Source organism: Trachypithecus francoisi, unplaced genomic scaffold (assembly GCF_009764315.1).
Source record: "Trachypithecus francoisi isolate TF-2019V2 unplaced genomic scaffold, Tfra_2.0 Lachesis_group1, whole genome shotgun sequence".
NCBI classification, from domain to species: domain Eukaryota; kingdom Metazoa; phylum Chordata; class Mammalia; order Primates; family Cercopithecidae; genus Trachypithecus; species Trachypithecus francoisi.
In genome coordinates this window covers 149662092-149686193 of record NW_022681454.1, presented here as the reverse complement: position 1 = coordinate 149686193, position 24102 = coordinate 149662092, and the positions used below count along the sequence as shown (strand labels likewise).

Genomic DNA, 24102 nt, shown 5'->3' with positions numbered 1-24102 from the left:
TTTCTCCCATCCCTAATAGTTATTTAGAATAATCTTACATGAAGTTCTAGTGACTTCAAACTCAGGTCAGCAAATGCATCTCCAAGTTGCCTTTGGGTATGTACCATCTGGAAAAGCTGGGTCGACAATGTTTGAGCCAGTTTTAAAATATTTTCATATTTTTTCTTGTTATCCCTTAATATATCAATTTGAGCTTCAAGTTCAAGGTCCACAGTTCTTGAGCCGCGGCCTAGCTTCTCAGAGATAATCTGTCGAGTACACTAAAAGTGGAAGATGCATTTTGTTTAGAAAGAAAAAACAAAACAAAATACAAATGCTAGAGCATATGGCATACACCATTTTTTGGATTCAAACAAGCTAGCGTAATAAACTGAAAATTGTCAGCTCCCTTAGTTGATCAGGACTCAGAAAGTAAATTCACCAGACGTGTCTAATAATTATTACTAATCAAAGGAAGTTTAAAGACATATCTAGCAAACTTATATACTGCCATAAGAACTCTCACATAATTATGTTGCAAGTTTAGTACATTTGGGTAGATTATCTAAAACAGAGATATTTGGCATTAAGACTAATATAGACTGTTAATATAGGAATAAGAAGAACACCAAAATACTACTCTCTTAATGCTTTCAAATGTTCTTTTACTTCTATCTTCCCCCTTAAATGACTTTTATAGATATATATGTGTGTGTATGAATGAGGAATAAAGAAAGAGGAATGGAGGAAGGAAAGAAAGGAGGGGGAAAAGAGGAAGAGAGAGAAACTACTGAGTTACTTTTACTCAGACAGTGTGGTATTATATTATGGTATTGTATTCTGCCCCAGAAATAATAATACAGAAACATATATATATATATATATTTTTTGTCTGAGATGGAGTCTCGCTCTGTTGCCCAGGCTGGATGAAGTGCAGTGGTCCGATTTTGGCTCATCGCAACCTCCACCTCCCAGGTTCAAGTGATTCTCATGTGTCGGCCTCCTAGGTAGCTGAGATTACAGGTGTGCACCACCAAGTCCAGCTAATTTTTTTGTATTTTTAGTAGAGATGGGGTTTTGCCATGTTGGCTAGGCTGGTCTCAAACTCCTGGGCTCAACTGATCCACCTGCCTTGGCCTCCCAAAGTGGGATTACAGGCGTGAGCCGTTGTGCCCAGCCTAGAAACCTGTAATTTTTAAAAAGTATCTAATTTCAGAACACATGGAAATAAGTTTTCTAGTATTAATGTTTTACTCTCAACTTCATTCAATAACACATTTTAAGAATAACTGGGACATTAATATATACCTCATCATTAAATGTTATCAGAAATATTCTTAAAAAGTAGTAAATAAATACTACAATTTTGTTGTTGCTGTTGTTGTTGTTTTTTGAGATGGAGTTTCGCTCCTGTTGCCGAGGCTGCAGTGCAATGGCGCAATCTCAGGTCACCACAATCTCCACCTCCCGGGTTCAAGTGCTTCTTCTGCGTCAGCCTCCTGAGTAGCTGGGATTACAGGCATGCAACACCACACATGGCTAATTTTGTATTTTTAGTAGAGATGGAGTTTCTCCATGTTGGTCAGACTGGTCTCAAACTCCTGACCTCAGATGATCTGCCCCCCTTGGCCTCCCAAAGTGTTGGGATTACAGGCATGAGCCACCACACCTGGCCAGTACTACAGTTTTTAAAACTTGCTCTTTATCATGTTCTTCAAAGTTCTGGTTACAGAATTAATGTCTGTGGTAAAAATTAAAATAATGTATGAAATAAGAGGTGAATTTCCTCTTCCTTTAATCACATTGAAGAGCAGAAAACTACTATTAACAGTCTGATAGGTATACTAGACTTTCCTTTAAACATATATAATCTCATATATATATTTTTAGAGTAAACATGAGATTACGCTATATATAATATCCCGAATATTTCTTTTCTATGAACAAAATAATCCTGAGACTTTTTCTTGTCAATATACACAAATCTGCTTACATATTTTTCTACTTCCCAACACATTTTCTATTCTCATCAACTAAGTATCCTTATAAACTTTTTTTTTCCTTTTTACAAAAGAGTTTTATTTTTTAAAAGTAGAGAAATTCTTAACCACAAATAACAGGACGGGTGAGAGACCAAAACCATGGAAGGGGATGAAAGTATTACTGTGGAAAACGTACAAAGACTTCTAGGAAATGAAAATCACAAGAGAAACGCTGAACTGAGTATGTGATTTTAACAAGAAAACTATCAGCAAAAAATAATGCCTGAAATTTTAACAAGATAAAGGAGATAGATAGGTCACTTATTCCCATATTTTTCTTCCATACCAGGGTTTTCCCTATGCAATCTTACCTGAGACATTTACTCTATCCACAAGCCAAAGCATGTGGTACTTTCACAGCAATCTAGATATAATAATCCATTAAGTCAGAACTCATTAAAGGAGCCTTGTTTCTTAGCACAGTGAGAGAAATGTATTCACTGCTGTCTGAGTGGCCTTTTTTCCCCCACAGAAATAACAGTTATAAGCAGGCATAAAGGTGAAGAATTAATGCCATGTTTAGATGGCATTTTCTCTTCTCTATATGCATTTAATTGCAACATAATGACTTGAATAAACATAAAGAAAATAATGCCTCCTTCACATAGTATTATACCATATGTATAACATTTTAAAGAGTTGTCATTTTCATTAGCACAAATTTTTTTTTTTTTTTTTTTTGAGAAGGAGTCTCGCTCTGTCGCCCAGGCTGGGGTGCAGTGGCCGGATCTCAGCTCACCGCAAGCTCCGCCTCCCGGGTTCCCGCCATTCTCCTGCCTCAGCCTCCCGAGTAGCTGGGACTACAGGCGCCCGCCACCTTGCCCGGCTAGTTTTTTGTATTTTTAGTAGAGATGGGGTTTCACCGTGTTAGCCAGGATGGTCTCGATCTCCTGACCTCGTGATCCGCCCGTCTCGGCCTCCCAAAGTGCTGGGATTACAGGCTTGAGCCACCGCGCCCGGCCGAGCACAAATTTTTAATAGGCTAAATGTGGCATATTAATATGAGATAAACATGGAATCTTAATAGTGATTCAACTCAGATTATTGTAGAGATAAGAGATGCAAGACAAGAAACAGATAATAACACATAAACACAGGAATAAATAGATAATGAAGAAGGAAAATATCAAGTAAACAACATGAGAGGAAGGGTCAAATGAACAAAAAGCTTAAACTTGCTCAGTCTAGTATGAAAAATGAACAAGTAAAAACGAAAGGGAATTCAAAGCAGTAGGCAAATATAGCCTTATGAACAAAGTTACAGAAGTATGAGAAAGCACAGATTGTTTAGGAAGTTTCTGGGTAATTTGGTATGAATAACTTGATCCATAGATAGAAAAGAGGCAGAGACAAAGTGGGAAAGGTAGATAGAGGTCAGATTTATGCCACTCTAAAACAGTGGGGACTGACTGAAGGATTTTAAACAAGAGGGAACCCATGTTAGGCAGGGTCGAACATGCAATCTTAGAGAATTGGTTAAGAAGTTGTTACAGGAATGTGAGAGAGTAATAAATATGAACTATGGCTGTGAAGGCTGGGATTGACAGCAGGGGAAAAGGTGAAAGAATATTAAGAAGGCAGAATGCATAGGACTTAATGACTGACTGGCTATGTGGAATTAGCAAGAAGATGGAATAGAAATCTGTGAATATTTTAGAAGAAGAGTTTAGTTTAAGTAGGCATCACTTTTTGAAGACTACCATTGGGATTTCTCAGATTCTACACTGACATGAGCTAAATAATTTTTGGACAGATTCATGTAACATGTTTCAGGGAGGTTTTACCATCTTAAGAAAACCTATACTTTTGAAGAAGACTTCTAGATCATATTTTTTTTTTTTTTTTTTTGAGACGGAGTCTCGCTCTGCCGCCCGGGCTGGAGTGCAGTGGCCGGACCTCAGCTCACTGCAAGCTCCGCCTCCCGGGTTCACGCCATTCTCCTGCCTCAGCCTCCCGAGTAGCTGGGACTACAGGTGCCCGCCACCACACCCAGCTAGTTTTTTACATTTTTTAGTAGAGACGGGGTTTCACCGTGTTAGCCAGGATGGTCTCGATCTCCTGACCTCGTGATCCACCCGTCTCGGCCTCCCAAAGTACTGGGATTACAGGCTTGAGCCACCGCGCCCGGCTAGATCATATTTTTAAGGCATTAACTGAAAGAATAAATTCACTTCTGTTTTACTATTGAGAAGATGTAAGAAAGGCCTGTTCTGTATAAAATATAGACAATTCCTAATTCACCAATCACTAGGCCCACAATCAGTTCACGAATATAGGGAGAATTGTGGCTAATGCTCTAACCTGAGTGCTAGGGCTTTCATCCTAACTATTCCACGAATTCTACAGTCTTGTCCCTGTTAAAATTCAAAAGGTACTAAGTGGATTTGGGGGTTGAGCTGTTTGTAATACATCAAATACAATACGGGTTAAATAATTTGCTTATTAGTTTTATGGAGGGCATAAGAAAAATAATCACCAATTACTCTGAAGCAATGCAACTAAGAATGTTAATAAACTTTAGAAACACAACTCACTTGCAACCCAGTGTTGCCCATATAGTTAATGCTTAGTTATTATAGTAAAATCAGAGAATTTCAAACTTTGTGGAACTAATATACCTCTATTGACCTTCAGCTCCTATAAAGTATCAAAAGGAGGGGAAGGAGCAAATATATCTATAGTAGCAGCTAAATAAATTCCAAAGCAGTACATGTCTTCAATTACGTACATTATCAGTTAATAAGCATTTTAATAGCTTTTTTACTCTTTTGTACTAAATTCTTAAATTACATGCAAAGATCAATGATAAAACAAATACTTCATTTTCTAATTGTATTTCTACCATGTTTAGATGGCATTTTCTCTTCTCTATAGGCACTTAATTGCAACATAATGACTTGAATAAACATATAAATAAAAATTTTTAGAGCCATTTAGGGTGGAAACATTAAATAATTACAAACCTTATAGGTGTTTAGACTCCATTTTCTTACAAGTTCTAACTTTTCCATTGCAGGATTTTTAATTTCATCTGCTAGAATAACTGGTCCACTTTTTGTCTGTGTTCTCTGGCCACCTGCAAGGTAACAAAAGACAAAAACACAATCCAGATGAAGACAAGCAGGGAAAGAAAACAAAACCCTGACATTGTTCAAATTAAAATACTTATGCATCTAAAAAAAGAAAAAAGGTTCCCACAAAGTAAAGAACTAGAACTTCCTGGAATCGCTGAGGATACTTTCCTAATTACTTAAACAACACTTTTGTCCATTAAACACAAATGCCATGTGACTTATCTGTCTTCTTTAAACAAACAAACAGAAAACAAACCTGCTGCAATCAGCCTTATTTTCTATATAAGCTGTGGTTTACTTTAAGAAAAATAAAATTTCCACAACTAATCTTATACACTAATGATGCTAAAAAAGAAGTATCTTGGTCAATAAAAATCTAAGCGGCCACACGTATTCCCCACAGTGATCTTTCACTGTAATGTGCAGACTACAACAACAATAGAATGTTGCTATAATTTTGGAGAATTTGAAAAAAATAATTCAAATTTCACATAGTTGTTCAATTCAAATAGTTATTAAAGATATGTTATCACTAGTATGAAAGGCTGGGTTGAAACAAGATCTACATTGTACCTCTTTTTTCTCAAAAGATCACACAAAAAAGGCAAGAAAACCAAAAAGAGCCATAATGAATAAAGAAGCAGTGTAAATTCCTGACAATGTACTCTTCCAACAATTAAGAATTTTTGATATGAAAGCAACTCTACAACTATATACTTCTTAATAGTAAAATACTTTTCATAGTCAAAATATTTTTCATTTCAGTTTCGGGATGGAAAGTTTCTAATAATTTAAAAAGAATAATGAAATAAAGAGAAAACTTAGGATCGGCAAAAATTTCTTCTCTCACCTATTCCTATAACCAGACCAATCTTTCCCATAGCTTTATCAGTCCAAGAACAAGAATGGTATATAAAACAGAACACATTTAAGAATTTACAAAATTCTCATAAAACAAAATATAAATGTTAACATTTCATATAAGAAGAAACGTGGAGTTCATTTTCTCTCCCATTTTTATAGTCCAGTAACAGTCAAGTGCAGAGCAAATTGAATGTGAAGATATTGATTTTCCCAAGTATTTTTCATTGGGTATAATTGGTAAATTAATAGTATTGTGTTGCAATCTGCAAACTATTTGTAAGTTAAAGCTAAAAGTAAGAAGTCAAGACCTTTTTCACTTAACCCATTCTTAAAAACAACCAACCTAATTGTTGAAAGTTGTTTTTCCTTTAACTGAAAATAGAAGGCAGAGCTGCAAAGATGAGAGTTTAGGATCAAATGGTAAACCTACATATTCCAGAGCAAAGAAAGAATGTTTTAAAGCAAATTAAATTTTACAATGTTTTAATTTTAAAACGGATTAAGTTTCAGGTATGAGATACAGCCTAATTATTCTGAAAAGCCAGAAAGATAGGATACAGTTAGAAAAATTATTTCCTTTATTGTTAATAAGACAGCCACCAAAAAAGTCAGAATAACACACACCTAAGAATATAAAGCAAGTGATTATGAAACTGAGTAAATTAGTGTAGCTTCAGCAGTAGCAAGAAGGGCTTTATCCAATCAGTGCAGTGAATACCTGCAGGAACAATTAAATCACTTCCTTGTTGAGCCAGTCGACTAGCTGCAACCCTGCTAGGAGACATAACAGACGGCAGTGGCGGTGCTGGGGAACCTGAAAAGGTAGACATTTTAACTGTGAAAATCCTTTTCCTCCTCCACATACTGTACATTTTGAATATAGGGTTACTGATATTTCCTTTAAAATATTCAAACACTAGGATTAAAAATTGGAATTAATATATTTATTTTCTTTCAGGGAAGGACTAATAATAAATGTATGCTACCAGGCTCAGTTTTTATATAAACTTTTCATCAAACTATCAAAATTAAACAAAATATGTAACTATATGATGAAATCTGGTAAGATGACATCTAACCAGGATTTTAACTGGACTCTACTATTTCCAAAATCAGTTAACAGAATGTGAATACAGTCCCACAGCTGCATGATTTAAAGCTTCGGTAAATATTTCATAACTTGCTACTCTCATATATGAAGGAAAAACTCTTCAAGTAAAAATTCAAAGGCATGTAAGGGATATTAAAACATGCTTTCATATCTCTTACAAGAAATGTGAATGAATTATAGCCTTCACAGGAATTGCAGCCAAAAATTTCAAATCATAAATCAAATGTCACATAGTGTGTCTCATTGCTGTTCATAATGTGGACGTAGGGGACCTTCTGCAATTCACCTGGATGCTTGTTAGAAATGCAAAATCTCAGTCCCTGCCCCAGTCCTACTAAACCCAAGACTGCATTTTCATAACATTTCCCCAGGTGATTTGTATGTACTTTGAAATTTGAGAAGTGCTGATATAGAGTATTTTTTGACATTATAAGAATCACTTTTGGAGCTTTTCAAACATACCTGGGATACTCAACAAGATCTACTGATTTTCAGTGAAACAGGCATCTATCCTTTTGCAAAAGCGACTCAAGATGATTCTCAAACACAATTAAGTTTGAGAACCAGAGGAAACAACACAAGTTTTGAATGAAACACAACTAAGTTTTAAATTCTAACACAGAGTTTAAAATTCTGGCTCTATCTACCACATGGTATCAGGAACACCCTGGCAAATTACTAAACACCTCTGAGCCTTAATTATCTACAAAGTAAGAAATATTGACTACCGGCTGAGAGCTGTGTCTCATGCTTGTAATCCCAGCACTTTGGGAGGCAGAGGCAGGTGGATTGCTTGAGCTCAGGAGTTGAAGATCAGCCTGGGCAACATGGCAAAACACCACCTTGCTAGGCATGGTGGCACAAGCCTGTAGTCCCAGCTACTCAGAGGTTGAGATAGAAGGACTGCTTGAGCCCAGGAGGAGGAGGCTGCAGTCAGCCGAGATCGCACCATTGCACTCCAACCTAAGTGACAGAGCCAGACCCTGTCTCAACTAAAAAAAGAAAAAGAAAAAAAGAAAGAAACACTGATTACCCAACATTGTTGCTAATGTCTAGCATTAAACCAAAAAAAAGGAGTAATAAATTTTTAAAACTTAAAAATTATTAAAGTTCTTCCATGTTTAGCTGAGAATATTTTAATGTCTATAATGTACTTTTATTTCAACTACACTCTTCCCCAGTTCTCTGGAAAAAATATAATGCATTACGTTCATAATTAAATTTCCTAATAAGAAAGACATGTCTACTTTCTTTACTTACTATTAGTAATAACTGGTCATATCCCAGATGTACTAAATTCTGATATAGAAACAGTCACGAGTTCTAACAATATAAAATAAACCTTAACTTGAACTGGATCTCACATTAAAATTCAAACACACAATAGACCTAAACTAAATAGATTGTTGTTAACTTTCAAAGTGAGAGATATTTGTCTCTTTAAATCTGTTAAATTATAAAATTTAAAACCAGAAGGGATGATGGAAATCAACTAAACTCTCACATTAAACGGTAAGATTAATAAAGTCTAGAGAGGTTCAAATAGTTTCTTATTAGAGACTCAGATGTTCTGAACACCATAATATCTCCATTATTAAATTCAATACAGAAATCACTAATCTACAAGTTACTTGCTGAGTTGGAAGGCATTTTAATAGGTTATCCAGTCCGATCACCATTTTAAACAAAGACTGTCTCTCTACTGTCAAAAGCATAAGGGATTCTAAATAAGAAAGTGTAAAATAAAAGAAGACTACCGTACTTCCATGTCTTGACCCCAGGAATAGGAGCTCTATTGTTCTAGTTATTACAGTTTATTAATCTTGCATAAGAAATAAACCATGGCACTACATGAGATGTGTATAACATATGTAACAAATGAAATGTCACTCTCCAAAGTAAAATAGCAAATAATGTAGTGTGGCTGTAACTGGGACTTCAGCTTTTTTGATTTACCTTCAAAGGTAATTATCGCTTCTCTGTATCTTTAATACTTTAACCTTTTAAACAACTGTTACCAAAATCATTCACCAATACCAACTAAAAAATAAATAATAATATAGGATCTCTCAATAATACAGGATCTTACTAACTGGCTAAATTTGGGGAATTAAATCTATTTCATCTCAACAACAAAAACCTAGAAGATGAATACATATGTGCAAAGATTTATACCCCCATTAAAACAAAACCCTGGTACCAAGTACACTTAACTCTTATGAGCTTTGATTTATTCATGATTTCCACTATTACTGATTCTGTAACATCTTGGGTGCTAGGCAGATTTCAATATTTGTTGTTTTTAAGTTGAAGTATAACTTTTATTTTTTATTTATTTATTTTTTTTGAGACGGAGTCTTGCTCTGCCACCCAGGCTGGAGTACAGTGGCCGGATCTCAGCTCACTGCAAGCTCCGCCTCCCGGGTTTACGCCATTCTCCTGCCTCAGCCTCCCGAGTAGCTGGGACTACAGGCGCCCGCCTCGTCGCCCGGCTAGTTTTTTGTATTTTTAAGTAGAGACAGGGTTTCACCGTATTAGCCAGGATGGTCTCGATCTCCTGACCTCGTGATCCGCCCGTCTCGGCCTCCCAAAGTGCTGGGATTACAGGCTTGAGCCACCGCGCCCGGCCCCGAAGTATAACTTTTAAATCTGCACTAGATAGATGAAAAAGTAGATGGCTAATACTCTCCTTGTTAACTGTTTAAGCAAATAGTCATAATTTATCATTTAGTCATCTTTCCAGAGAGCTAACACAGTCCTAATTCCTTTAACATTTTTTCGTAAGACCTGTTTTCCAAATTGTAATCATTATATGTTATTCTTTCTCATGTTCATTCCAATTTATCTACATATATCTTAAAACAATCACAACTTTCCAACAAATGCTTAACTAAGTATAGCAGCAGAACGATTATTTTCCTAATACACTGATCAACAATACAGTTTGGATTTTTAAATGTTTTATACACTCAGTTCAGAGAGACATATATTACCGCCACTATCATGAAATATGTTTTCTTATTCCAATTAGAAGAATTAGGACATTCTATAAGCAAGTGAAACTGATGGGCATTTTAATGCTCATGTACACCAGTTCATAATGGCCAACTGATTTCAATTATTGTATAATACCATTATACAGTAACATTAAGGGTAAAAATGGCAGCTAAATAATTTCATTAAAAATATTTAGGCCAGGCATGGTGGCTCACGCCTGTAATCCCAGCACTCTGGGAGGCTGAGGCGGGTGGATCACGAGGTCAGGAAATCGAGACCATCCTGGCTAACACAGTGAAACTCCATTTCTATTAAAAAATACAAAAAATTAGCTGGGCGTAGTGGCAGGTGCCTGTAGTCCCAGCTACTCGGGAGGCTGAGGCAGGAGAATGATGTCAACCCAGGAGGCGGAGCTTGCAGTGAGCGGAGATTGCGCCACTGCACTCAAGCCTGGGCAACAGAGTAAGACAATGTCTCAAAAAAAAAAAAAAAAAAAAAAAAAAAAGAAAATTTTTAATCTTACTGATACATCAGAAAAATTATTTTAATGAGCAAAATTAAGATCATTCAATTGCCATGTCTAATATGTAAAAGCTGACTGACGTCTAATATAATTACAATGAGCCTGGCTATTGAGTAGTATAAACAAATCATTCACTTGCCATGTTAACAGTGAAATTAGTTTTTTATTCTATGTCGACATTTAAATTTTAGAATTGGTGATTAGTCAAAAAATGGTACCAAATTATGCAAAGTAAGATTTATATTTTTCAGCACTCATAGTTTTAGGTACTCAGTCAGTTCTTCCAAATTCAAAGTTATCCCTGATATAAGAATGCCCGGATGCTTCAGAATGACTACTAAGACATTGACATGATTGCTCCCTTTATTTTTCTAAATATAAGAATGAAAAGAGAAAAAAAATGTCAGTAGACAGTCCATTCATTTCATAGCCTAAAGTAGAGGATATTATACTGGATTATCCTAAATGTCTATTTCCAGGACCCATATAGCAGAGAATATACTTCAAAATCTAAATTGTTATTTAAATAAAGTATTGGCCAACTGTACAATAAAAAAATACAGAATACGGCCAGGTGCGGTGGCTCACTTTGGGAGGCTGAGGCGGGTAGATCTTGAGTTCAGAAGTTCAAGACCAGCCTGGCTAACACGGTGAAACCTTGTCTCTATTAAAAATACAAAAATTAGCCTGGTGCGGTGGCAGGCACCTATAATCCCAACTACTTGGGAGGCTGAGGCAGGAGGATCGCTTGAACTCGGGGGGTGGGGGTTGCAGTGAGCTGAGATCATGCCACTGCACTCCAGCCTGGGCAACAGAGTGAGACTCTGTCTTTTAAAAAAAAAATACAGAATACTAATCTGCAAGAGGGCTATGGTTTACAAAGGCATGGACATAACTGTTTCTTCATTTTGTAAAATTTAACGCAGCATTAAAATTAATATGCGCTTAATTGAACTGAACATAAACTATAGCTACACTTTACAGTACTGTCCAGAAAATCTATTTCCCACATCTAAATGTTTACATGGCTTTACTTTCGCTTGAGTTAAAAAAAAAAAAGTTTAAAAAAGTTATCACAAGTAAAAGCATTAAGAAAGGAGGCAATATTTTCCTATTAAAAACAGACATAGATATGAGATGTATGCAGAAAAGAGTTAACATAGCAGGTCCAATTGCCTGTCCTTAAAAAGGCTGGCATGTGGGAACTTGAATTTTGGGAGGATTCCCTCCATTGCCAGAATGATTCCGAGTGTCTCACTGTGCTTAAGCTGTTTACCTGCAATGTGGCCTATGCTGCTTACCTGCTTTCCTTCTGGAAGTCTAGAATCTTGTTATGTAACAGACAGAGAAACCTATGTGATCAGCTCCCCGTAAAAATCCCAAGCATGGAGTTTCTAAATGAGCTTTCCTAGTTAGCAAAATTTCACATATGTTGTCAGTCTCACTGCTGGAGGAATTAAGCAAGTCCTGTGCAATTAAGCTGGGAGAAGATTCTTGGAAGCTTATGCCTAATTTTCCTCAGACTTAGCTTATGTACTTTTTGCCTTTACTGATTGTGCTTGCTACTCTCATTATAATAAATCATAGCCATGAGTGTCACTATGTAAGTCCTGTGAGTTCTCCTAGCAAATTACTGATTTGGTTAAAGGAATGCTTAAAGAATAATAATTTGGCAGACATGTAAGAACAGCTTGGAAGAGTCAGAAACTGAGGCAAGATCAATCATAAGATACCACTATATCTCAGGTATTCAATAGCTACACTTTAGGATAGAGAGGTGGTCAAAAGAATGGAGAGAAGGGGTGAAATTTGGGAATAATTAAGAGTAATTAAAATACAAACTTTTAATGAGTGTGGTCTTGGAGACCTTCTATATATATATATAAAACGTAAAAAGTTCATTTTTCTATTTGCTTTGAAATAAGAAATCTGTATTTATGAAAATCAACACTAATTTATAAATTTCATAGTTACAAGTTAAAATAATCTACACCTACATTTCTGATATAATTTTTGTTTTTATTTCAGTATTTTACAACCAATTCTTAAATAATAACCAGTGATACCATGCACATTGATCTGTTTATATAAAGACTACTGAAATAATTCCTATAACACTTAAATTGAAGAGAAAAAGGATGACATTTATAATCAATGTTTTATCACAGAATGAAAGGCCCTCATTCTTGTGCTTTCTTAATAAAGGTAGCATGTGGTGAACTTCTCCCATCCTCCACCCCAGCCATCTTTACAAATATATGGGCTCTTACCTTGAAATGCTCCTGCTTCAGTAACCCCCTCTTTGGTATTGTCAAAGCCATGAGATGTAATTTGAGTTTCTGAGAGACCAAGTCCAGATGGTAATGAATGCTTCAAATCCTTAGCAAGAGTTAAATAAAATAAAAAAACTTTGTAAAAAATCCCACATGATGTAACAGTTCAGAATAATTGCATCCTTTTAATCAAATCATAGACTATTTTTCTCTCTGCTATGCAGTATTCCCTTATGCTGTCATGGCATTCTATAATGACATATAATCAGCAGCAAATACAGCAAGATTTGTATTAAGTGGTATTGTGTACATCACATACAATACACTTTCATCATTCTGGAATTAAGCAGCAGGCAGATATTAAAATTCAATGTAAAAATTTTAATCTTACTGATACATCAGAAAAATTATTTTAATGAGCAAAATTAAGATCATTCAATTGCCATGTCTAATATGTAAAAGCTGACTGATGTCTAATATAATCACAATGAGCCTGTCTAATGCGTAGTATAAACAAATCACTCACTTGCCATGTTAATTTCTCTTCCATTTCAAGAGGGCTTCTCTGACTTCAATCAGGGTGAGGTAAACAAAACTGTATTTAGATTTACATTGCACAATGAAAATAGTTAACCTAACTGCAAATTAGCCTGTAACAGAACCTTATTATAATAAAAATAATATTCAACACTGAGTCTTAAGAGCTTAAAAAGTATAAAAAGTCAAGAAGCAAAACGTTCTCTAAAAAGCACAATCCTAGTTAAGAATATTCTGTTTTTTTTTTTTTTTTTTCCAGAACCTTGTAAATTAAATCGCAGGGCTTAAGTAATAATTAGGCAAAAAGGCCAAGTAAAACTGTAAAATCACCAGGAAGTAAAGCTGAGGCTACGGTCCGCTGGCTTCAAGTGATGCAACAATTATTAATAATGTAGACTTAAATCTGGCCTATCCACATGACTAGAACTTCAGAGAAATCAAACTGAAATGAAGGCATTCGATCTAAAATAAAACCACTTTTCTATTTACCTTTATTAAATTTTCATGGGAATTTCAGGGCTATGACAAGTTAAAACTAAACACAGCTAGTAAGCTAAATTTTTAGACTGATCATAGTTTGAGATAGCAGATTTTAGATCCTAAATATATATAACTAGTGTTATATATTTTTTCTAATCCATTACACCTTTTCTTGATGTAGTGGTAAAGAATAGAGCCTATAGCAGGGGTCCAGGATATTTCTCCAAAAACAGAGTTACACTTTTTATTTTTTAAAACCTAGGACAAAACATACACATCTTAATCAGTAGGTGAAGGCAATATGCAATCAAAAAGGTAAGTATATAATAATTTATAATGTAGTTAAGAATTCAGAAGAGGGAATGATCAGTGTGCATTCAACAGAAGAAAAGTCTTAATGGAAGAGATGGATTCTAAGCTGCATCAATGACCAACATGGATGATATGGAATGTTGGAGGGATGGAATAGGGTTAGGAAGGGTTCATATTCAATCTAGTAGAAAAACTTTTGGAGGACAGGGTGGGTAGCACTGGGCAGTCATTATCATATTATTGGGATAGCATGGAGGCCAGCAACTAGGCTCCCATGGCCAACGTCGCTAAAGGTCTATGTTGCGAGATAGGGGTAAATGAATCAGAAAATTTTGAGTAACGGGTTTACTTGATTTGGTTAAAGGATTGCTTAAAGAATATTAATTTGGTAGACATGTAAGAACAGCTTGGAAGAGTTAGAAACTGAGGCAAGATCAATCATAAGATACCACTGTATCTCAGGTATTCAAATAGCTAAAGTTTAGGATAGACAGGTGACCAAAAGAACGGACAGAAGGGATGAAATTTAGGAATAATTAAGAGTAATTAAAATACAAACTTTTAATGAAAATTCAGGGTATAGCAATATGTCAAATATAGTAATAAAGTGGTATAGCTAAGATAAGATATACTACTGAAATAAGAAGGCCTTTCAGAAGTTAATTCCCATAATCATGAACCGAAATGCAAAGGGATTAAATCACTAGCCAAGAAGATTTGATCTTAAACAATTATATCTGCTCTGCTACTGAAGTAAAAATAGTATAGGACAAGTTAAGTGATATGGTTGTATAATATAACTTGAAAACACCCTATTTTGGAATGTTTGCTGAAGAAGTTTCCATCTGGATTCTAATGTTCTCCTAAATGTACTCCTTAAATGTACTTGATGTTTTTCTTGACCAATGTATAAGCCATCCTCAATTACCCTTTCTTCCTGAAGTTTTTCACTATTTTCAGTGTAGAACTTACTAACTTACATGTCGTAGAAATACAGTAAGAATGACTTGGTTCATCATCCCTGTACTTCTGAGAAAAGGTATATGCTGTAAATGAAAATAGATAGCTATAAAGAATAGAAACAAACAGTTCCTAAAGATGAATAGAATCTTCCAGGTGCTGGGCCAAAGAGTCATGCTTTTCTCTACTTTGCATCATCTTTGGAGGACTCTCTGGGACTATATTACGACCAGGTACCCAGGTCCAGAGTATGCTGAATCTCTATCACTAAACTTCTTTAGTTAACCATGAACATTTATTAGAATACATGATTTCAAATTAAATACATCGAATATAATTTCCATTCTGAAAGGTCGAGTTTTACATTGCTTAAAACTATTCTTACATATTTTTACTAAAACATTTTAAAAACTGAAGTATAAAAAAGCCATTTGGTTCAATTAAATTAAAAATAGTTCTCAAAATTCCCTCCAGATTCTAACACCTAAGAACGCAAAAACAAACACCCATATACTGACCTCCTACTGTCTGTTAATAACATTTGTAGGCTGTCTATGAAATCTAAAAATCTACCTTGTCATAAGTATTTTTGTTTAATTTTAGCCATTTTAGTTTCATCCACTGAATCTTAAATCTCCAATTTTGCAGCTTGGTTTCCTTTTTCTAGCTAAACAAATACCTGTCCAGTTACTAATTTATTATTGGGAATAAATTAAATGGAGGGGATTGTGTCTGGGAATGGCTCCTTTATCCTGTAGTTCTCAACACTGGGATTTCATCACACTGGCAGTGAGATGTGTGTCAAGTGATTTGTTACTTATAGTAGTTGAAAGCAAAACATTTATCAACTTCAGTGTGCAAAGTATTCATATTACCGTAGGTTCAAGGTAATCTCTGTGACTCTTTCGTTGCATTTTAGTATGATTTTTGGACTCAGAGATACAGGGTGGAATTTCAGACAGCAAACAAAATTGTTTAGCACTTTGGACATCAGTGAAAATGTCTGAGAACTAGCTCTGATTTCAAATGCATCCATTATTTCAAAAAATAATAACTAGCCCTCATTTGATGAGGCAGTTTGATATAATGGATGCAATGTGGGCTCTGAAGTCAGCTCAGATATACCTGAGTTTGAATCCTGGCTCCAGTCACTTAATGGCTGCATAACCCCAGACAAGTAGTCTGAATTGCTGAGTTTCTTGACTGTAAAATGATAATGTTAAGGGATAATTATTCTTACCTCATAGACAACATACAAAAAGTACACTACAACATCTGGTACTTCAAGTATTAATGTCTTTCTCCTTCATCCCAATTTTTAAATAGAACTCTTCTGGAGACTAGAAGTTGGAATGACGAAAGATTATTTTCTTTTTCTTTTTTTTTTTTTTGAGGCGGAGTCTCGCTCTGTCGCCCGGACTGGAGTGCAGTGGCCAGATCTCAGCTCACTGCAAGCTCCGCCTCCCGGGTTTACGCCATTCTCCTGCCTCAGCCTCCCGAGTAGCTGGGACTACAGGCGCCCGCCACCTCGCCCAGCTAGTTTTTGTATTTTTAGTAGAGACGAGGTTTCACCGTGTTAGCCAGGATGGTCTCGATCTCCTGACCTCGTGATCCGCCCGTCTCGGCCTCCCAAAGTGCTGGGATTACAGGCTTGAGCCACCGCGCCCGGCAGATTATTTTCTTATATTTAAAACTGACCATTATATCTAAGAATGTATTTTCATATCACTTAGGATTAGTGATTTTTATTTTCTGAGTGACAAAGTCATGAAATTATAAGTATTTCCACCCTTAGTATTATGCTTACAACCCCATCTTAATTATATTAGAGCATGCCTAGATGTGAAACTAACCATATAATTAACTTCTGATATCCAGTGACTTTAAACAGAGCAACTAGATAGAAGTTACAAGTTCGAGAGATCTGTTTTAAAATGTATAAAACAATATCTTTAGTAGAAATAGAGTTTCTGAGTGAGAGACCAAAAAATGTGGGAAAAAAGATATGCTTTAAACGGAAGGTGATGAGTTTGATACAAAAAGTAAAGAATATACAGAATACAAACCAAAAAACGCAAGAAAAGCCTAGCTGGAAGATCATTAAAAATAAGTACCTTCAGTAGCGACAGGAATGTTTTCATACTAAGAGAATTTGAAAGATATTTTGAAAGAGAAATTGAAAGATTTCTCTAAAGAGAATTTGAAAGATAAAACTGGTCTTTGAAACAGTCATTGGAACACTTGTGAAAATCCTCAAGACTACAAGCTTGGGAATTCTGAAGAACATCACTCGATATTCAATAAGTGAGGCATCTGAGGAATTCTAGACCCCAAGACACATGATTGGTTACCTACTGTACATAAAATCCAAATCAAACTCTTTCTTTCAAAGAGATAAACTGGTAAGGCATGGTGGTTCACATCTGTAATCCTAGCACTTTGGGAGGTCGAGACAAGAAGATTGCTTGAGCTCAAGAATTTGAGACTAGCCTAGGCAACATGGCAAAACCCCAACTCTAAAAAAATACAAAAATTCAGCTGGGCATGGTGGCATATGCCTGCTGTCCCAGCTACTGGGGAGGCTGAGGTGGAAGGATGGCTTGAGCCCAGGCGACGGAGGTTGCAGTGAGCCAGTTCGTGTGACTGTCCTATAGACTGGACAGCAGAGCCAGACTCTGCCTCAAAAAAACAAAAACAAAAAACAAAAAAGAGAGATAAACTAGTAAGTCTCTTATATAGGAAAATAAAAATATTTGTCTTGGGTCTCAAATGGGTCTCTCAAAACATTAGATTTCCAACTAAAAGTCTTTTTACCATCTGGTTTGGATATGAGGTTTGGATCAGAGATTTACAGGGCTTGCTCCTTTGAAGATATCCTACAACATAGCAGTCCCCTATAACCCCCACAAAAGAACTCCCTATTCCCCTTACCTTGTTCTATTTTTCTCATAGCAGTGACCACTAAGTGATATATTATGTGTATATCTGTTTATTTTTGTGTCCCCTCACTATAGTATAGCCGTCATGACAGCAGGGTTGTTGTCTATTTTGTTTACTGCTATATACCCAGCACCTGAAATAGTACCTGAGATACAAGAGGATCAAATAAATATTTGAATAGATAAATAATGAATTTGTTGAATGAACTGAAGGATTTATGATTCAATGCCATGTAGATTAAGAAGCTACAATAATAACAGGTTTATTATGAAATATAATTTAATGCATATTTGCTTATTCTTACATTAGACTTTTTGGGCAGAGAAAGAGGTAAGGTACACTCCTTGCCATCTCATTGGAGACAAGATACACATTAACATAAAAGTTGAACATGGTGCCAAAGTAAAGACACTAAGTATCAGAGGAATTCAGAATAGACTAAGTACATAAAAAACAAATAGGAAAGAAGAAAGCACTGCCTGAGCTATGGAACATAAATTATTTATTTACTTATTTTATTTTACTTTTTTGAGATAAGGTCTGGCTCTATCGCCCAGGCTGGAGTACAGTGGTGCGATCTGGGCCTACTGTAACCTCTGCCCTCTGGGCTCAAGCCATCCTCCCACCTCAGCCTCCCGAGTAGCTGGGGATTACAGACATGCACCACCACACCCGGCTAATTTTTGTATTTTTAGTAGAGACTAAAAATACAAAGAGTTTCACCATGTTGCCCCAGCTGGTCTCAAACTCATGAACTCAAGTGATCCACCCATCTCAGACTCCCAAAGTGCTGGAATTACAGGTGTGACCCAACATGCACGGCTTATTTATTTACTTACATATTGAATCAACATCTAATGACCATCAACTTCATGACAGCCACTGCTCTAGATACTACAGACATGGCAGTGAAGGAAAAACAGATAAAGTCCCTGCCCACATAGACTCATGTTCTGGGGGGTGGGGACATAGGGAGGGAGGAGATTGATAGTAAACAAACATAGGTGGTAATAAGTCCTGTAATTAAGTAATAAAGAAGTAAATAAGTTTTTGTTTTTGTTTTTAAAGGCAGGATAAAAGGGATAGAGAGTGACAGACAAAGGTTGCCACTTCAGATGCAGGATTCTGGGAAGGTCTCTCTGAGGAGATAAATTGTGAACAGAGTCCTGAACAAAGTGAGGGAGTAATAAGCTGGGTTGTTGAGGGACTGGTGTTATTAAACTAAGCTGTCCTAACTGAATTTAATGTATATTGGAAATATACAAAGCAAGAACTGTCTATATATTATCTCATTTAATCTTGACAAACACTTGAAGTACTTACAGATGAGAAAACTGGGACACAGAAGTATGTCATTTTGATAGTAACTAGCAATATGGTTAGGACTAAGCTTCCAGAAACAGTATTAACTGTAATGTATTATAAATGTAAATAGCCATAGGCAATTTATTGGATACTTAGAATTTATTTTAGCTAGTATGTTTTCTAAAAGATTTACTTAAAGAAATAGCTTTTAAAAAGCACTATTTCAGAACTTGCTTAGGTTTAAGCACACTAATAGAAATATGTTCTAAAGCTGTAATTTCCTATTGGTACAAAACAAATGAACTGCCTTTATCCCATTCACTCATTTCCTAATATCACTTAAAACCTCTTGTCACAGGACAACGCCCTTTTCAACTAAACATTGTTTTGAAGAACACTTAGAGTCAAAAAGAAAACACTCCTTACACTCAATTTTTATTTACTTCCTATTTTTAAACCAAGTCTCCAAGTCTGTTCATTTCACTGAATAAGTGACCTTTAACTTTCCTAGTTAGTTTTTAATATCTAAAATCAATGGTTTCTAGTTTTAAATATCAGTATTCCTTTTATTCATATTTATATTACTAGAATCTTCCCTTTCTGAAAGACAAATATATCACTTACAAAATAAAATGCTGTCAAATCACTGAAATAATTTGTAAACTTTGCAAGTTTGGTCATTAGGTCAACTATTTTTGGAATGGCTTCCTTGAATGTTGCCTTGCTTAAGTCTTGACAGCTTTTCAGTAGCTTATGTTTTAGTGAAGATAACAGTTTTCCTTAAGGAAAAAAGTACCAAAACACCCCTCAAAATACAAGAAATGTAAAACAAACAAACAAACAAACAAAAAAACCCTAACATCTGAACACAAACAACATACAAATGGCACAGAGTTGTCCTTTGGAAGATTGGTTCCAGGACCCCTTGGATACCAAAATACATGGATGCTCAAGTCCCTCATATAAAATGCATAATAAGGCCGGGCGCGGTGGCTCAAGCCTGTAATCCCAGCACTTTGGGAGGCCGAGACGGGCGGATCACGAGGTCAGGAGATCCAGACCATCCTGGCTAACCCGGTGAAACCCCGTCTCTACTAAAAAATACAAAAAACTAGCCGGGCGAGGTAGAGGGCGCCTGTAGTCTCAGCTACTCGGGAGGTTGAGGCAGGAGAATGGCGTGAACCCGGAGGCGGAGCTTGCAGTGAGCTGAGATCCAGCCACTGCACTCCAGCCCCGGGCGACAGAGCGAGACACTGTCTCAAAAAAAAAAAAAAAAAAAGCATAATATTTGCCTATACCATATACACATCCTTCCTGAATACTTTAAATAATCTCTAGATTACTTACAATACCAAATACAATGCAAATGTCATGTAAATAGCTGTTATACTGTACTGTTTTTAAATCTGTATTATTTTTAATTGTATTGTTATTTTTTATTTTATTTCATTTTCCCCAAATATTTTCAATGCAGTTGGTTGAATCTGTGGATGTGGACCCTGGGATACAGAACCTGGGATAAAGACAGCTGACTGTATAGGTCCAGAATGGTTATGTTAGATGTATCCTTGGAACTTTATCAGAAAGAACAATACTCATCTGAATCATTCTCCTGTCATAGAATATTATAAATTTCTGGAAAAGAGATATAATAGTAGTACTATCTGGGAGGATGGGAGCTAAGTAATGTGTTATTAAATAGTACACATGATAGATAATTCTGATTACCTAACTTTTCTTTTTTTTTTTTTTTTTTTTTGAGGCGGAGTCTCGCTCTGTCGCCCAGGCTGGAGTGCAGTGGCCGGATCTCAGCTCACTGCAAGCTCCGCCTCCCGGGTTTACGCCATTCTCCTGCCTCAGCCTCCCGAGTAGCTGGGACTACAGGCGCCCGCCATCTCGCCCGGCTAGTTTCAAGCAGTTATAGAGACACCTTTCATCTTGTCACCTATGGCCTCTTAGAAGAGACAACGTAAGAGAGAGGCTTCAAGACGGCTGATTAGAGGCATTTCGCACTCCCCTCTTCCATTAAAAAGAACCAAAAGAGTAGATAATCACACTTTGAATACATTATCCAACACAGACCACTGGAATTCAACAGAAAAGTGACAGGAAATATCTAAAGCAAGGAAGGAGAAGGAAGCAAGGCAACCTGCTCTGGCAGGATCAGCTGGGAGGCAAAGGGAGACTTCCCTGTATGGGAAAGAGGTAAATGACAGACCCTCAGAAGTCTACCTTCCCACTGTGAACTCTTGCAATCCCAGCTACAGGAGAGTCCCTGGACCCTCATGGGCCCTGAAACAAACATAGGCAGCTGCCAGGAGACTGTGTGATGACACTGCCCTAGAAAGGAGCAGTGTCATCACTCTGGGTCCCACATACTCTCTGAGATCTAAGCAGATACAGCAAGGTACCATTTCAGAACTCTGCTCCCAACAGACCTCACACTGTCCTGAAAAACAAGAGAAGCACAGACTGCTGGCCCTAGGACTTAGGTGCAAGTGACAGCAGACTACTACATCCAGGGCTGAGACACAAGCACTGCAGGGGCTGAGATCTGAGGGGCATAGATGTTCCCTATCCACCAGCCTAGGCTACCGCCAGTCACTAAAGGCAGCACCACCCTCTCCAGTGGAAGTGCAGAATCAGAGCTGTTGCCACCTCCCACCCATGCATTCTGCACTCCACCCCTTCTCACCACAGCTAGCACACCTGTACACACCATGGGGGGCCTGAGGACAAGCCTACCCAACCTGGCTTCCCCACCCCCTACAGCTGTGCCAGAACACATGGTCTGGGGACCACAGCACTGCCCAGCCCAGTTCACTACCACGGGCACCTGAACACTCCTCCAGAGGGCCTGAGGTTGGACCTACCTGCCAAGCTGCTACCACCTCAGTTGGCATGTACTTGCATGCACTCCCTGAGGGCCTGGAGAGTGGTCCGCCCAGCCCATCATAGCCACTGCCAACACCTGTGCACACTACTCAGGACCCAAACGGTCCTCTGATACTGCCACTGCCATTGCCCGTGCTATGCTGGCTGTCTAGAGGTCCAAGAACCTGCCCACCTGCCTGGCCCACTGCTGCCACTACTGGCATCCAAGTAAGCCATCTGGAGGCCCAAAAATCTACTCGCCTGGACCCATTAGCATTGGTGCCAGCATATACCACGCTGGGGCCAAAGGACAGGCATGCTCAGCCCACCACTACTACAACTGGGGCCCGAAGACTATCTGGGTCTTGACATCTAAAGTAAAACTTCACCACAGCTTCCACTAATAACTGTACACTTAATCCACTGAGGAAAATCACAGATACCACTGATGCTGTATATAGCCAAAGAAATTACACAGAGTACACTACTGCATGTACAAGAATCAAAGTCAAAGTAGCCTACTCACCCAACACCATAGATACAACTTCAGGAAAAAGTCCTCCCCTACAATAGCAAATACAAACTAATGGAGAAACGGTTAAACCAGGTATCAACGTAAAGACACCAAAAACATGAACAAGCAAGGAAATATAATACCTCCAAAGGATCACAATGATTCTCCAGCAACAGATCCCAACCAAAAAGAAATTCAGGAAATCTTGGAAAAAGAATTCAAACTACTGATTCCCAAGATGAAGATACAAGAGAATTCTGAAAAACAACAGAGGGAAATCAGAAAAACAATTCAGGATATGAATGAGAAATTTGCCAAAGAGATAAAGATCATAAAAAAGGAAACAAATTCTGGAATTGAAGAATTCATTGCTTGAAATACAAAATACATTCAAAAACTTCAATAACAGACTAGCTCATGCAGAAGAAAGAATCTCAGAACTTGGCTGGGTGTGGTGGTTCATGCCTGTAATGCCAGCACCTTGAGAGGCTAAGGCAGGTGGATCACCAGAGGTCAGAAGTTCGAGACCAACCTGGCCAACATGGTGAAACCCCATCTCTACTAAAAATACAAAAATTAGCTGAGTGTGGTGGCATGTGCCTGTAATCCCAGATGCACAGGCGGTTGAGGCAGGAGAATCGCTTGAACTCGGGAGGGGGAGGTTTCAGTGAGCCAAGATCGTGCCCCACTGCACTTCAGCCTGGGTGACAGAGTGAGACTCAGTCTCAAAAAGAAAAAAAGCAAAAAAAAGAAAAAGAATCTCAGAACTTGAAGACAGGTCTTTTGAAAGAACCCAATCAGAAAAAAATAAAGAATAAAAAAGAATGAGGAAAGTATTCATGACATGAGACAACATAAAGTGACCAAATATTCATATTATTGGGGTCTCAGAGGGTGAAGAGAGAACAAAAGTGTTAGAAAACCTATTTAATAAAACAATAAATGTAAACTGTCCAAGTCTAGCAAGAGATTTAGGCGTCCAGATACAGGAGGTTCTCAGATCACCAAACTGATACAATACAAAAAGATCTTCTCTATGGCACATTATAGTCAAAATGTCCAAAGTCAACAATAGAGAATTCTAAAAACAGCAAGAAAGTGTCTAATCACCTACAAAGGAACCCCTATAAGACTACCAGTGGATTTCTCAGGAGATACAGGCAGGAGAGAATGGGATGATATATTTGAAGTGCAGAAAGAAAAAAAACTGCCAGCCAAGGATACTATATCCAACGAAATTACCAGGAGGAGAAACAAAGTCTTTCCTAGACAAGCAAAAGCTGAGGTAATTCCTCACCACAGACAGGCACTACAATA

The 24102-nt window shown here is 37.2% G+C and overlaps 1 protein-coding gene across 7 annotated transcripts in view; it reads right to left on the bottom strand.

Moving 5' to 3' along the window:
• The window catches only part of ARFIP1 (ADP ribosylation factor interacting protein 1), a 119213-nt gene that overhangs the window by 30651 nt on the left and 64460 nt on the right, over positions 1-24102 (bottom strand). For 4 of the 7 annotated variants that reach the window (XR_004438181.1, XM_033215504.1, XM_033215505.1 and 1 more), the window contains 4 exons: positions 12861-12969; positions 6678-6773; positions 4985-5097; positions 39-260 (listed from right to left, as the gene is read on the bottom strand). Coding sequence is in view for 6 of the 7 variants with exons in the window: in XM_033215504.1 (XP_033071395.1) it covers positions 39-260; positions 4985-5097; positions 6678-6773; positions 12861-12969 (540 nt within the window). In the remaining variant the exon portion in view is untranslated. Of the gene's footprint in view, positions 1-38; positions 261-4984; positions 5098-6677; positions 6774-12860; positions 12970-13389; positions 13433-24102 lie in introns of all 7 variants that reach the window. The other 3 variants (XM_033215508.1, XM_033215507.1, XM_033215506.1) reach the window with 2 other exon arrangements.